Source organism: Pristiophorus japonicus, chromosome 12 (genome assembly GCF_044704955.1).
Source record: "Pristiophorus japonicus isolate sPriJap1 chromosome 12, sPriJap1.hap1, whole genome shotgun sequence".
NCBI lineage: Eukaryota > Metazoa > Chordata > Chondrichthyes > Pristiophoridae > Pristiophorus > Pristiophorus japonicus.
Window position 1 is genome coordinate 31,782,638 of NC_091988.1, and position 12,631 is coordinate 31,795,268.

The window sequence follows — 12,631 nt, forward strand, 5'->3', positions numbered from 1 at the left end:
CCAGTGCACCATGAACCAAAACCCATTTCTCCCACACCAGTCTTTGAGCCACGTGTTCATCTCTCTGATCTTATTTACCCTATGTAAATTTGCTTGTGGCTCAGGTAGTAATCCAGAGATTATTACCTTTGTGGTTCTGCTTTTTAATTAGCCCCTAGCTGCTCATACTCCCTCAGCAGAACCTCTTTCTTTGTTCTACCTATGTCGTTGAAACCTATGTGGACCATGACAACTGGATCTTCCCCCTCCCATTCTAAGTTCCTCTCCAGCCCAGATGTCCTTAACCCTGGCACTGGGCAGGCAACACAGCCTTCGGGACTCACGCTCTCGGCTGCAGAAAACAGTATCTATCCCCCTTAGAAATGAATCAAAGATAAAAGTTGGAAATGTTGTGGTATCTTCTGGTCTATGTAAATCAGTGCTGTGAAATAGAGTTGTATCAGCATCAATTTTGCATCTCAGTCATCCTTATGCCCCTCTGCAATGATTACTAATGCCGTCCCAATTGGTGCCAGATGAGAACTCCCCTGCCGTCATACTTTGGATACCGGGAGAGGAAAGATGCAGCGCCAGTCACTTTCTTTGATAAAGGATTTGTGGAGATGAGCAGCCATGACTCCACTCTCAAATGGATAGGGCATATTCGAGTACGCAGTGCATTCTGGGTATGGACATCCACTATTGGGGCCCAGAATCACGGAACGGATCCTTTTAAGATTGGGCCAGGGAAAATTGCTTTTGCGAATTATTAATTTGAATTACTAATTGATTACTATGTTTTTTTCCTAAAGTCCACATCCTACACCTACTGCATTTTCCCTATCTATCATGTTTGTTATCTCTTCAAAGAATGCTGTGAAGTTTGTCAAGCACGATTGTCCCGATGATGGCTATTTCTAACCTTTTTCTCTTTAGATAAGTGACAATTCCATCCTTAATTAAAAACTATTTAAAAAAAAGAAATTCCCTACCACAGATGTTAAGACAACTGACCTGTAATTATCTTGAATTACTCAGACCCCCACCTTTTTGGGTACTAAATTAACCATTCACCAGACCTCCAGTACACATCCGCACTCAGTAGAGCCCTGAAATATAATTGGTAGAGCCTCTACAATGTCTTCCCTCATCTCCCTTGGGATCCTAGGATGTATCCTATCAGACCCTGGTGCTTTGTCTTCCTTTAGCTTAACTAATATCAACCATTTTCCAAAATATGAACAGTATTTCTAAGATAAATGACAATACATTGCTTGAAGTTTTACGCAAGCAGTTAAACTCGTCATAAATTTGGGTCTCACTTACTTTTTCCCATCAAAGGCAGTGATTTGAAAGCAGTATCTTCGGTCTTCACAATCCACAGCCATAACGGTGCAATTGTCCAAGTCCATGACAAGACCTCCTGCAACATCCCCGCGAGCTTGCCGCATCAGGTTCCCACCCTGGGTAAAGTAGTAATGTCTTTCCCAAGTAGACGATACTAACCTGGTTTTACTGGAACCCAAATAAGGCAGATTATTAAAAGTACAACTGTCTGTTGCCTTGTATTTTTTAAACAGTTAGTATGACACCATATTGACACGACCACAGATTAGTTTGCAACCAACTTCACAATGGTCCTTTCTGGGGCTGCAAGCTTAAATGCACCACAGTTTTGTTTCACCTCTCGTTGTTTCCACGGCTAATTTTAGAAAAATTCACCCTAATGCAAATAATGCTAACAGAGTTAACCACTTGAAACACCTTAATGCACTGAATTAAGATATAGCACCACATTTATCATGTATAAACAGGAAACTCTGGTATAGTTCAAAGGATTGCCAAACTGCAAAGCGTATATAAAACTGCATCCACAAAAAAGTTAGAAAATGCATGGATTTTTTTTTTAGAAGGGGAAAAAGAAAGTGGATGAAAAGTCTACTGGAATGGATCAAACAATCAAGTAAATAACAGGCAGTGATCAAGGATTGAAAGAAGGTCGTCTGCTTGGGCTTGTGTGACACATGTTTCTTGAGTTAAGAAATATTGAGGCAAAGCAGAGGAAGCTTTACTCAATATCTTGTTATACCTCACTTGGGAATGCTTGATACAGATAATTGGTGCCAAAAGTGTTCTATTCTTCAGCACTATGTAACTTGCAGTTAACTCATTATAACATCAGAACACTGTGTTCTATCCACCCCAGGAAGACAGTGATTTAGAAAGCATAAGGAACATGCAGGAAGAATTTAAAGATCAGAGATACTGAGAGTGGAAACTCAAGGAGATTGGATGCAATGGAAGGTATAATGGAAAAAAAATCTAGCAAATCTTAGAATCCTGGAGGATACAGTTCATAATTTTAGCAGTCTATGACCTTTCACACATCCATATAATATACAACAATGGCAGAGGAAGATTGCTGCTCAGTGTGTAATTCAAAAAGCAACATATTAGGTCAAATTCCAATGTAGTACTACAGCAAAATTGTACCACAGCAAAATTGTACCACAGGAGACCTGAAGAAGTCCTACAAGAAATAGTTATGTCATTTTATGGTGAGCTGACAAATAAGACTGAAAAGAGACAAAGAATTGAGGGTTTTAACAACCTATGAGGTCTGGCTGTTTAAAGTAAACCAATCTTCCCTGAAGAGGTTAGAATAATCAACTGAGCAACTGCAAATTCGATATTATTATTTAAAGAAGCACTGTCGGAGGATAGAGTTGAAGTTGAAAATGAGAGACAGAAAGAAAAGTAAATATAAAGTGGTCTAAGAAATAGATGATGATAATAGATAAAATACACATTGTATTCTCATTGCTGCAGTTGAGATTATGTGAATTTATGGTTTACTAATGTCCTTTAGGGAAGGAAATCCGCCGTTCTTACCAAAGATGCCGTCTGGCCAATATATGACTTCAGTGTGGTTGACTCTTTACTGCCCTCTGAAATGGCCTAGAAAGCCACTCAGTTGTAACAAACCTCTACAAGAAAGAAGAAGAATAAAACCGGAAGGACTACCCAGCATCGACCTCTGCACCGGCTTCGGACACGACAACGGCACACCCAGCCCACTTGACCCTGCAAAGCCCTCCTCAATAACATCTGGGGACTTGTGCCACAATTAGGAGAGCTGTCCCACAGACTAGTGAAGAAATAGACCGACATAGTCATACTCACAGAATTATACCTTTCAGCCAATGTCCCAGATTCCTCCATTACCATCCCTGGGTATGCCCTGTCGCACCAGCAGGACAGATCCACCCGAGCTGGCGGCACAGTGGCATACAGGAGGGAGGGAATGGCCCTGGGAGTTCTCTACATTGATTCCGGACCACATGAAGTCTCATGGCTTCAGGTCAAGTATGGGAAAGGAAACCTCCTGCTGATTGACACCTACCGCCCTCCCTCAGCTGATGAATCAGTACTCCTCCATGTTGAAGGGTGGAAGATGCCTGTGCGTGAGTTCTTTTAATGTGGGGTGGCCGTTGCACACCGGCTACCACACGAGCTTAGCAGAGCGAGGTCTTGGTCCAGTGACAAGGGGGTCCAAGACGACTGGAGACCTGGCTCTACTGTCCGAGTCTAGTTGCCTATGGTGGGATGCGAGCCGTAAGCTCAGCGCTGAGCAGCGCCTTTCGGTGAGATGGTTAGAGATCAGAGGTGTGGAGAGTGGAGAGATTTGAGGTAGTGCTTCTCTCTTTCAGGTATTTAGCTCCTGGCTGAGGGCAGGCATTGAGATAGCCGGAGTTCCACTTCGTGGAAGGTGGAGAGGTCAGAATGGCGGCCGCCATTTTGCGCACCATGTGCTCGCCAGGGGCTCAGCAGTTGAGTGGAGCCAGCGACCGGAGAAAGGCTAGAACGACGCCGGAGGGAGGAAGGAAGGCCATGAAGTCCTGGCTTTCCTTCCTCCATGTTGAACACCACTTGGAAGAAGCATTGAGGGTAGCAAGGGCACAGAATGTGTCTGAGTGGAGGACTTCAATGTCCATCACCAAGAGTGGCTCGGTAGCACCACTACTGACCAAGCTGGCCGAGTCCTGAAAGACATAGCTGCCAGACTGGGCCTGCAGCAGGTGGTGAGAGAACCAACACGAGGGAAAAACTTACTTGATCTCGTCCTCACCAATCTACCTGTCGCAGATGTATCTGTCCATGACAGTATTGGTAGCAGTGATCACCGCACAGTCACTGCAGAGAATAAGTCCCATCTTCACACTGAGGGCACCCTCTATCGTGCTGTGTGGCATTACCACGATGCTAAATGGGATAGAATTAGAACAGGTCTAGCAGCTCAAAACTGGGCTTCCATGAGATGCTGTGGGCCATCAGCAGCAGCAGAATTGTACTCCACCACCATCTGTAATCTCACGGCCCGGCATATCGCTCACTCTACCATTACTATCGATGGAGCAGCGTGCGGCAGCCCTGTTGGGAAATCGGTGTGGTCCCGGCCTGCAAGACCATCAGCAGGCCGGGACCATTAGAGGGAGCAGCGTGCGGCGGCCCGGCCCAGAAATCGCCACGGTCTCGGCCTGCAAGACCATTAGCAGGCCGGGGCCATTAGAGGGAGTAGTGTGCGGTGGCATACCACTGCAGGGAGCAGCGCGTGCTGCTGCAGGAGGGCGACGGCTGCTTGCAGTGCGGGCAGGTACAGAAGGAGCGGTGAGGTCGGGGCGAAGGAGTGGCAAGAGTTCGTAGAGGGATGTGATCGGGGCCCAGGAGAGGCAAGAGTTTGGGGCCCAGAAGAGGCGAGGGCCCAGGGGCAGCACGGGCCAGTCCACACTGCGATATGTGTGCGCACTAAGTCCGTGCAGCAGAGCTGGTCTCCAGTCATCGTGGTTAATCCTTGCCACTGGACCAAGACCTAGCTCTGTCAAGCCCGTGTGGTGGCTGGTGTGCAACAGCCACCATACGTTAAAAAAATCCACGCACAGGCATCTTCCACCCTTCAAGATGTAGTTCGGGATCCAAAATATTAGGTCCTTCATTGAAACACCTGTGAACTCATCCCTTTTCGACGTGAAAGCAAGTCATCCTCGTTTTGAGGGACTGCCTATGATGATGATGACCATCAAGCCAGGGGACCAATCCTGCTTCAATGAGGAGTGCAGAAGAGTATGCCAGGAACAGCACCAGGCATACCTAAAATTGAGGTACCAACCTGGGGAAATTGAAACACAGGACTACATGCATACTCAGCAGCAGAAGCGGCATGCTTTAAACAGCTAAACGATCCCAGAATCAACGGATAAGATCAAAGCTCTGTAGTCCTACCACATCCAATCGAAAATGGTGGTGAACAATTAAACTAACGGGAGAAGGAGGCTTCATGAATATCCCAATCCTCAATGATGGTGGAGACCAGCTCGCAAGTGCAAAAGACAAGGCTGAAGCATTTGCAAACATCTTCAGCCAGAAGTGCTGAGTGGATGATCCATATCGGCCTCCTCCTGAGGTTCCCACCATCACAGAAGCCAGTCTTCAGCCAATTCGATTCACTCCACATGATATCAAGAAGCGGCTGAGTGCACTGGATACAGCAAAGGCTATGGGCCCCGACAACATCCCGGCTGTCGTGCTGAAGACGTGCCCCAGAACAAGCCACGCCTCTAGTCAAGCTGGTCCAGTACAGCTACAACACTGGCATCTACCCGACAATTTGGAAAACTGCCCAGGTATGTCCTGTCCACAAGAAGTAGGACAAATCCAATCTGGCCAATTACCACCCCATCAGTCTACTCTCAATCATCAGCAAATGACGGAAGGTGTCGTCGACAGTGCTATTAAACAGCATTTACTCACAAATAACCTGCTCACCGATGCTCAGTTTGGGTTCTGCCAGGACCACTCGGTTCCAGACCTTATTACAGCCTTGGTCCAAACATGGACAAAAGAGCTGAATTCTGAAGGTGAGCTGCGAGTGACTGCCCTTGACATAAAGGCAGCATTTGACAGAGTGTGGCATCAACAAGCCTAGTAAAACTGAAGTCAATGGGAATCAGGTGGAAAACTCACCACTGGTTGGAGTCATACCTAGCACAAAAGAAGATGGTTGTGGTTATTGGAGGTCAATCATCCCAGCCCCAGGTCATCACTGCAGGAGTTCGTCAGGGCAGTGTCCTTGGCCCAACCATCCTCAGCTGCTTCATCAATGACCTTCCCTCTATCATGTCAGAAGTGGGGATGTTCCATTCGCAGCTCCTCAGAAAATGAAGCAGTCCATGCCTGCGGCAGCAAGACCTGGACGGCATTCAGGATTGGGCTGATAAGTGGCAAGTAACATTCGCGCCACACAAGTTCCAGGCATCTCCAACAAGCTAACCAACTCCCCTTAATATTCAATGGCATAACCATCGCCGAATCCCCCACCATCAACATCCTGGGGAGGGTCACCATTGAGCAGAAACTTAACTGGACCAGCCACATAAATACTGTGACTGCAAGAGCAGGTCAGAGTCTGGGTATTCTGCGACGAGTGTCTCACCTCCTGACTCCCCAAAGCCTTTCCACCATCTACAAGGCACAAGTCAGGAGTGTAATGGAATACTCTCCACTTGCCTGGATGAGTGCAGCTCCAACAACACTCCAAGAAGCTCGACACCATCCAGGACAAAGCAGTCTGCTTGATTGGCACCTCATCCACCACCTTCAACAGTCACTCCTTCCACCACTGGCACATCGTTGCCGCAGTGTACCATGTATAAGATGCACTGCAGCAACTCACCATGGCTTCTTCGGCAGCAACTCCCAAACCAGCGACCTCTACCACCTAGAAGGACAAAGTCAGCAGGCGTATTTGATCACCATCACCTGCAAGTTCCCCTCCAAGTTACACACCATCCAAACTTGGAAATATATTGCTGTTCCTTCATCGTTGCTGGGTCAAAGTCCTGGAACTCCCTCCCTAACAGCACTGTGAGAGTACCTTCACCACAAGGACTGCAGCGGTTCAAGAAGACAACTCACCACCACCTTCTTAAGAGCAATTAGGGATGGACAATAAATGCTTGCCAGTGACGGCCACATCCCGAATGAATTTTAAAAACAGCAATCAAAAATTATCCGATGTACCAGAAAAATCAGATGTACTGATTGTGGTTAAAAAGAAATCAACTCAGGCTATAGATGTTAAAACACTAAGCAGATGGCAAGGAAGAATTTAACTGACATGCACAATTACACAAGACAAAATGGGATGTGATTATTCAACTGAAATGCAATTAAGCATGTCACCAGTAAAGATGAAGCAACTAAGTGCAGCAGTTCTTTATCTTCAATGGCTATCTACAAAGGACAAATGAGAAACTCTTTTAATGATTGTTGCAAAAATGCAAGTTCTCTTATTATTGAGGTAAGTTTTAGTACAACCTAATGTAAGAGACAAATAAAATTGAAACTGTTCTGTTAGTTAGAGGTAAAAGGGTCTGTTTAACCTTGCCTCCAATTTTTCTATTCTTGCTTCGAGGGAGGAAAGGGGAGTGGGGGGTTATTCAACAGTGAGGGTCAACTCATCTGAACCTAATCCTTTGCTTACCTGCTGTCCAGCCTGTGAACTCAAATTCTTGTATCAGACTGCTGCTGTGCCCGAGACATACTAATTAATCAAAGGAGCAATCAACGATTGCTTTAATTAAGAAAAAAAATAACCCATGTGGGAGTATATAGCCAAAAAAAGAACTGAATAAGTAACTGTTTAGATAGTTGCTTGAAAAATAATAAATAGAAAATTATCAAGAGTTAAATTATACTAGGTGGCTCATGTGGGAAAAACAAACACTGGCACAAACTCGATGGGCCAAACGACCTGTTTCTAGCATTTTCTGTTTTTATTTCAGATTTACAGCATCCGCAATATTTTGCTTTTGTGACCTGTTTCTATGTTGTTCTATGAATCCAAATTATTATCTGCTTGGCCACAGCTTCCTGGGTGTCTGTCAATATCTTCAGTTTGTTTAAAGTGAAATCCAATTCTAGCCATGGTTTCCATTGGTAACTTCATGTGATGGGATACCTATATGTATAATTGCTTTACAAATTGTGACTGTTCATTCTCGAGAACCCAAGAAAGAAAATTCGACGATAATGTTTTGGCACTTACTTTCTTGTATTCATATAACCAGTTTTTCTCGTTAGATTTCGGTTGATGTTAAACATTTTGGTGTCTGGGTCAGGCAGATACAATGAATCACTGGCTACTTCCAGGTCCTGAATGGTCTGATGCATGGTTTCCAGTTCAGTCTCCATTTCCCTACGGACACTAGAACAGAGACAAATAGAATGATTTTATTCTTTCACAAATATTTTAAACATGGATGTTTCTTAATGGTAGGGACTGTATCTAATATCCATACCAAATTACAGTCTTTAGTCATCCTGTTTTTAAAAATCCAGGTCACAATGGCAAATCTAACATTATTTGGATCAATAAATGATACATTGTAGTGTGACAAGATATCCTTTCTGTTACAAAGGTTTTCCAGAAATAATCTGCCCAATAATGTTTCAAATGTGGATTATTTAAATCACGTAAGCATCACAAAACTCCAGATGCAGTTACTTTTCTTCAGATAGAATCTAATTTTTTTGTTCTTTCTCTGCTCCTTGCTAGAGTACGGCTTCAAGGAAACCTCTTGCCCTTTGGAACGCACCAAATGACCATTCATGCACGAACCTTGGCTGGTTTTTCGACAGCAGAGGTAATCACAGTTTAGCCCAACCCACACCCAGGGGTCGTTGGAAAGCCTAATTGACCCCTCCCAAACCCAGAGAGAATGAGATCAACAAACTCGGTGCAAAAAAGACCCTCCTTGTCTGTATCACTCAGCTACACAGTGTTAACCAGCAGGGGTTTTTGCAAATCTAATTTTCATACTGCAAATACAGAGCTGAGTTATTATAATTCCCATTTTTAGTAACTCAAATCCAACTTTTATTAGCCAGCTGAAAGGGACATAACAAATATTAAGATTGGTTAAGTTACAAATTTATAACTGGAGCAGTTGCAAAGGCCAATTACTACTTACCCTTGCACACTGGTGCCAATATTGGTCAGAAATTCTTCCCACTGTTGAGTCATATGTTCAGAGCCCATCTTAAAGAAGTTTATCTGAAAGATACCAATTACCATTAAATTAGTGTAGCTAAGGAAAACCATCCAGCCACAGATTTGTATAATGATTTCTCTTTGTTTTATTGCATTATTAACATCTTGAAACAAGAACTTTACACTATCCTTTCATCCTGAAGCTGACTCAAATCTATCCTGGACTAATGAATGGATGTCTCCTTTATTGCTAGTGTTGAGTTGTACATAAAGTCAAGCAGTCCTGGGGTATGGAAACCCACAGCCTAAATCTAGCCACGATCATTGTGGCAAAATTAGCAATTTTGATCAGTTAACAAGGTGCAGTGTCGGGTGTTCTTCAGGCTGCAACTAAGGAATGCTGTTATATTGCAGTGTAGAGATTTTTCAACCTCTGTCTCACGCTATACATGACCAAGACATGCTCAATTGTGACACTAGGTGCAATAAGCATGACTGTTCTGTCCATCTGTACTGACTCCTTAATTGCATTTTTTAAGTGAAAGCACAAACCGACAAGAAATTTAACATTCTATTTGGAAAGTTAAGAACTTAAATAGGAACATGTATGAAAATAATTTTTAATGTCATGGTATTCTCAATGTGTGCTGTACCAACAGACCTGCGCTTGAATATAGCCTAGAAGAGGTTCTAGCAGAGCAATCTTTTTCTTGTACTGTAATGTGTTCAGTGCACAAAAATAGTGCATCATGGTCTGGTGCTGCTTCTTTCTGGATGTGTACAGATCTTCAGTTGCCTCTATTTTCATCTGTTCGGAAAATAGATAAAAAAATAAGCCTCGTTATTTTTAAACTTAACACATTGTCTAGACGCAGAATTAACTGTGCGAGTATTTTAAGATTTTATTGATACATTGCACTACAGTTGGTATAGTCAGATATCATAATGTTTTTCAATTAGTGATCCTAGGAATATAAAAATGTGGCTGCCATAAATGATGCAACTGAACATGGAAAATGCATTTTCTTTTTGAAATGGAACACCAAAGCGAGTACTCGAACCTTTTCATTTTCCCTCCGCTTAGATAGTCTACTGTATTTGTTAATAGCCATGTCATGATCTGTGGGACAGATAAATAGATCAGGATATTTCAGCTACATATAGATATATACACACACTTTATACAATAGAAAGTTGTAAATAAAAGTAAAAAGCCGCAATCAGTTTCATATTCAGGAATTACACAAGCTATTCAGTTAAATAATGTCTTATAGTGGTGTCCACAACAGTAATTTTCACATTTTATCAACTTTATACCAAACATAGTTCATCACTATGTATAAAAATCTAAATTTCCTGTCCTCTTTTCCCAATCCCATTGTAACAGCTGCACAATGGCCCAAATCAGCTATGATTGCTTATTGAGCAGACAGATTTTGGTAACCATTAGAAGGCTGAAACAAAGTAACTTTTATCATAGCAGTTTAGAATCATAGAAGTTTACAGCACAGAATGAGGCCATTCAGCCCATCATGTTTGTGCCGGCCAAAAGAGAGCTATCCAGCCTAATCCCGCTTTCCAGCCCTTGGTTCATAGTCTTGTAGTTTAAATGTGATGAGAGTTTCTGCCTCTACCACCCTTTCAATCAGTGAGTTCCAGAAGAAAAAAAAATTCTTCTCAACTTCCCTCTAATTTTTCTACCAATTACTTTAAATGCATGCCCCCTGGTTACTAACCTCTCTGCTAAGGGAAATAGGCCTTTCCAATCCACTCTATCTGTTCCTCTCATAATTTTATACACCTCAGTTAAATCTCCCCTCAACCTCATCTGATCCAAAGGAAACAACCCCAGCCTAGCCAATCTTTCCTCATAGCTAAAATTATTCAGTTCTCGTAAATCTCCTCTGTATCCTCTCTTCGGAGAGGCGAGAGTTCGGGCGGCAGTTCAGAGAGGTCTATAAAGGCCAGCGAGACCACGAGTCCGGGGAGTTCGGAGAGGTGGGAGTTCGGGCGGCAGTTCAGAGAGGCCTATAAAGGCCAGCCGGTGCAGTTGCAGTAGGGAGAGAAGGCAAAAAAGTAGAAAGAAATCGAAAGGTGACGTCACAGCCAAGGGGGTAAGTGATTGGCTGATGATTAGTAAGTAGTTTTTCTTTTTCTTTTCTATATCAGTAAGTAACCTTTAGTATTACTGTTGCCAATTTAAGTTTATCTAATGGTTAAGTCATGGCAGGACAGCTCGGACACGTGTTATGCTCCTCCTGTACTATGTGGGAAGTCAGGGACACTTCCAGTGTCCCTGACGACTACGTGTGCGGGAAGTGCATCCACTTGCAGCTCCTGACGGATCGCATTGCGGCACTGGAGCTGTGGGTGGATGAACTCTGGAGCATCCATGATGCTGAGAATGACGTGAATAGCACGTTTAGAGAGTTGGTCTTACCACAGGTAAAGGGTACACAGCCAGATAGGGAATGGATGACCAACAGGAAGAGCAGTGCAAGGAAGGTAGTTCAGGGGTCCCCTGCGGTCATCCCCCTGCAAAACAGATACACCGCTTTGGGTACTGTTGAGGAGGATGACTCATCAGGGGAGAGCAGCAACAGCCAAGTTCATGGCACCATGTGTGGCTCTGCTGCACAGGAGGGCAGGAAAAAGATTGGGAGAGCTATAGTGATAGGGGATTCAATTGTAAGGGGAACAGATCGACGTTTCTGCGGCCGCAACAGAGACTCCAGGATGGTATGTTGCCTCCTTGGTGCAAGGGCGAAAGATGTCTCAGTGCAGGTGCAGGGCATTCTGAAAAGGGAGGGTGGGCAGCCAGTTGTCGTGGTACCAACGATATAGGTAAAAATACGGGATGAGGTCTGACGAGACGAATTTAGAGAGCTAGGAGCTAAATTAAAAAGTAGGACCTCAAAAGTAGTAATCTCAGGATTGCTACCAGTGTCACGTGCTAGTCAGAGTAGGAATCGCAGGATAGCTCAGATGAATACGTGGCTTGAGGAGTGGTGCACAAGGGAGGGATTCAAATTCCTGGGACATTGGAACCGGTTCTGGGGGAGGTGGGACCAGTATAAACCGGACGGTCTGTATCTGTGCAGGACCGGAACCAATGTCCTAGGGGGAGTGTTTGTTAGTGCTGTTGGGGAGGAGTTAAACTAATATGGCAGGGGGATGGGAACCTATGCAGGGAGACAGAGGAAATAGAATGGGGGCAGAAGCAAAAGATAGAAAGAAGAAAAGTAAAAGTGGAGGGCAGAGAAACCTAAGGCAAGAAGCAAAAAGGGCCACGTTACACCAAAATTCTAAAGGGGCAAAGTGTGCTAGAAAGACAAGCCTGAAGGCTTTGTGCCTCAATGCTAGGAGTATTCAGAATAAGGTGGACGAATTAACTGCGCAGACAGAAACATAGAAACATAGAAAATAGGTGCAGTAGTAGGCCATTCGGCCATTCGAGCCTGCACCACCATTCAATAAGATCATGGCTGATCATTCCTTCAGTACCCCTTTCCTGCTTTCTCTCCATACGCCTTGATCCCCTTAGCCATAAGGGCCATATCTAACTCCCTCTTGAATATATCCAATGAACTGGCATCAACAACT

The 12,631-nt window shown here is 44.0% G+C and overlaps 1 protein-coding gene across 2 annotated transcripts in view; it reads right to left on the reverse strand.

Annotated features, from left to right (window-relative positions):
• The window catches only part of appl1 (adaptor protein, phosphotyrosine interaction, PH domain and leucine zipper containing 1), a 64,720-nt gene that overhangs the window by 23,271 nt on the left and 28,818 nt on the right, over positions 1 to 12,631 (reverse strand). For both annotated transcript variants that reach the window (XM_070895277.1, XM_070895276.1), the window contains exons 7-11: positions 10,090 to 10,148; positions 9,690 to 9,836; positions 9,009 to 9,091; positions 8,084 to 8,242; positions 1,306 to 1,494 (exon numbers count right to left, since the gene is read on the reverse strand). In XM_070895277.1, coding sequence (XP_070751378.1) covers positions 1,306 to 1,494; positions 8,084 to 8,242; positions 9,009 to 9,091; positions 9,690 to 9,836; positions 10,090 to 10,148 — 637 coding nt within the window. The remainder of the gene's footprint in view (positions 1 to 1,305; positions 1,495 to 8,083; positions 8,243 to 9,008; positions 9,092 to 9,689; positions 9,837 to 10,089; positions 10,149 to 12,631) is intronic.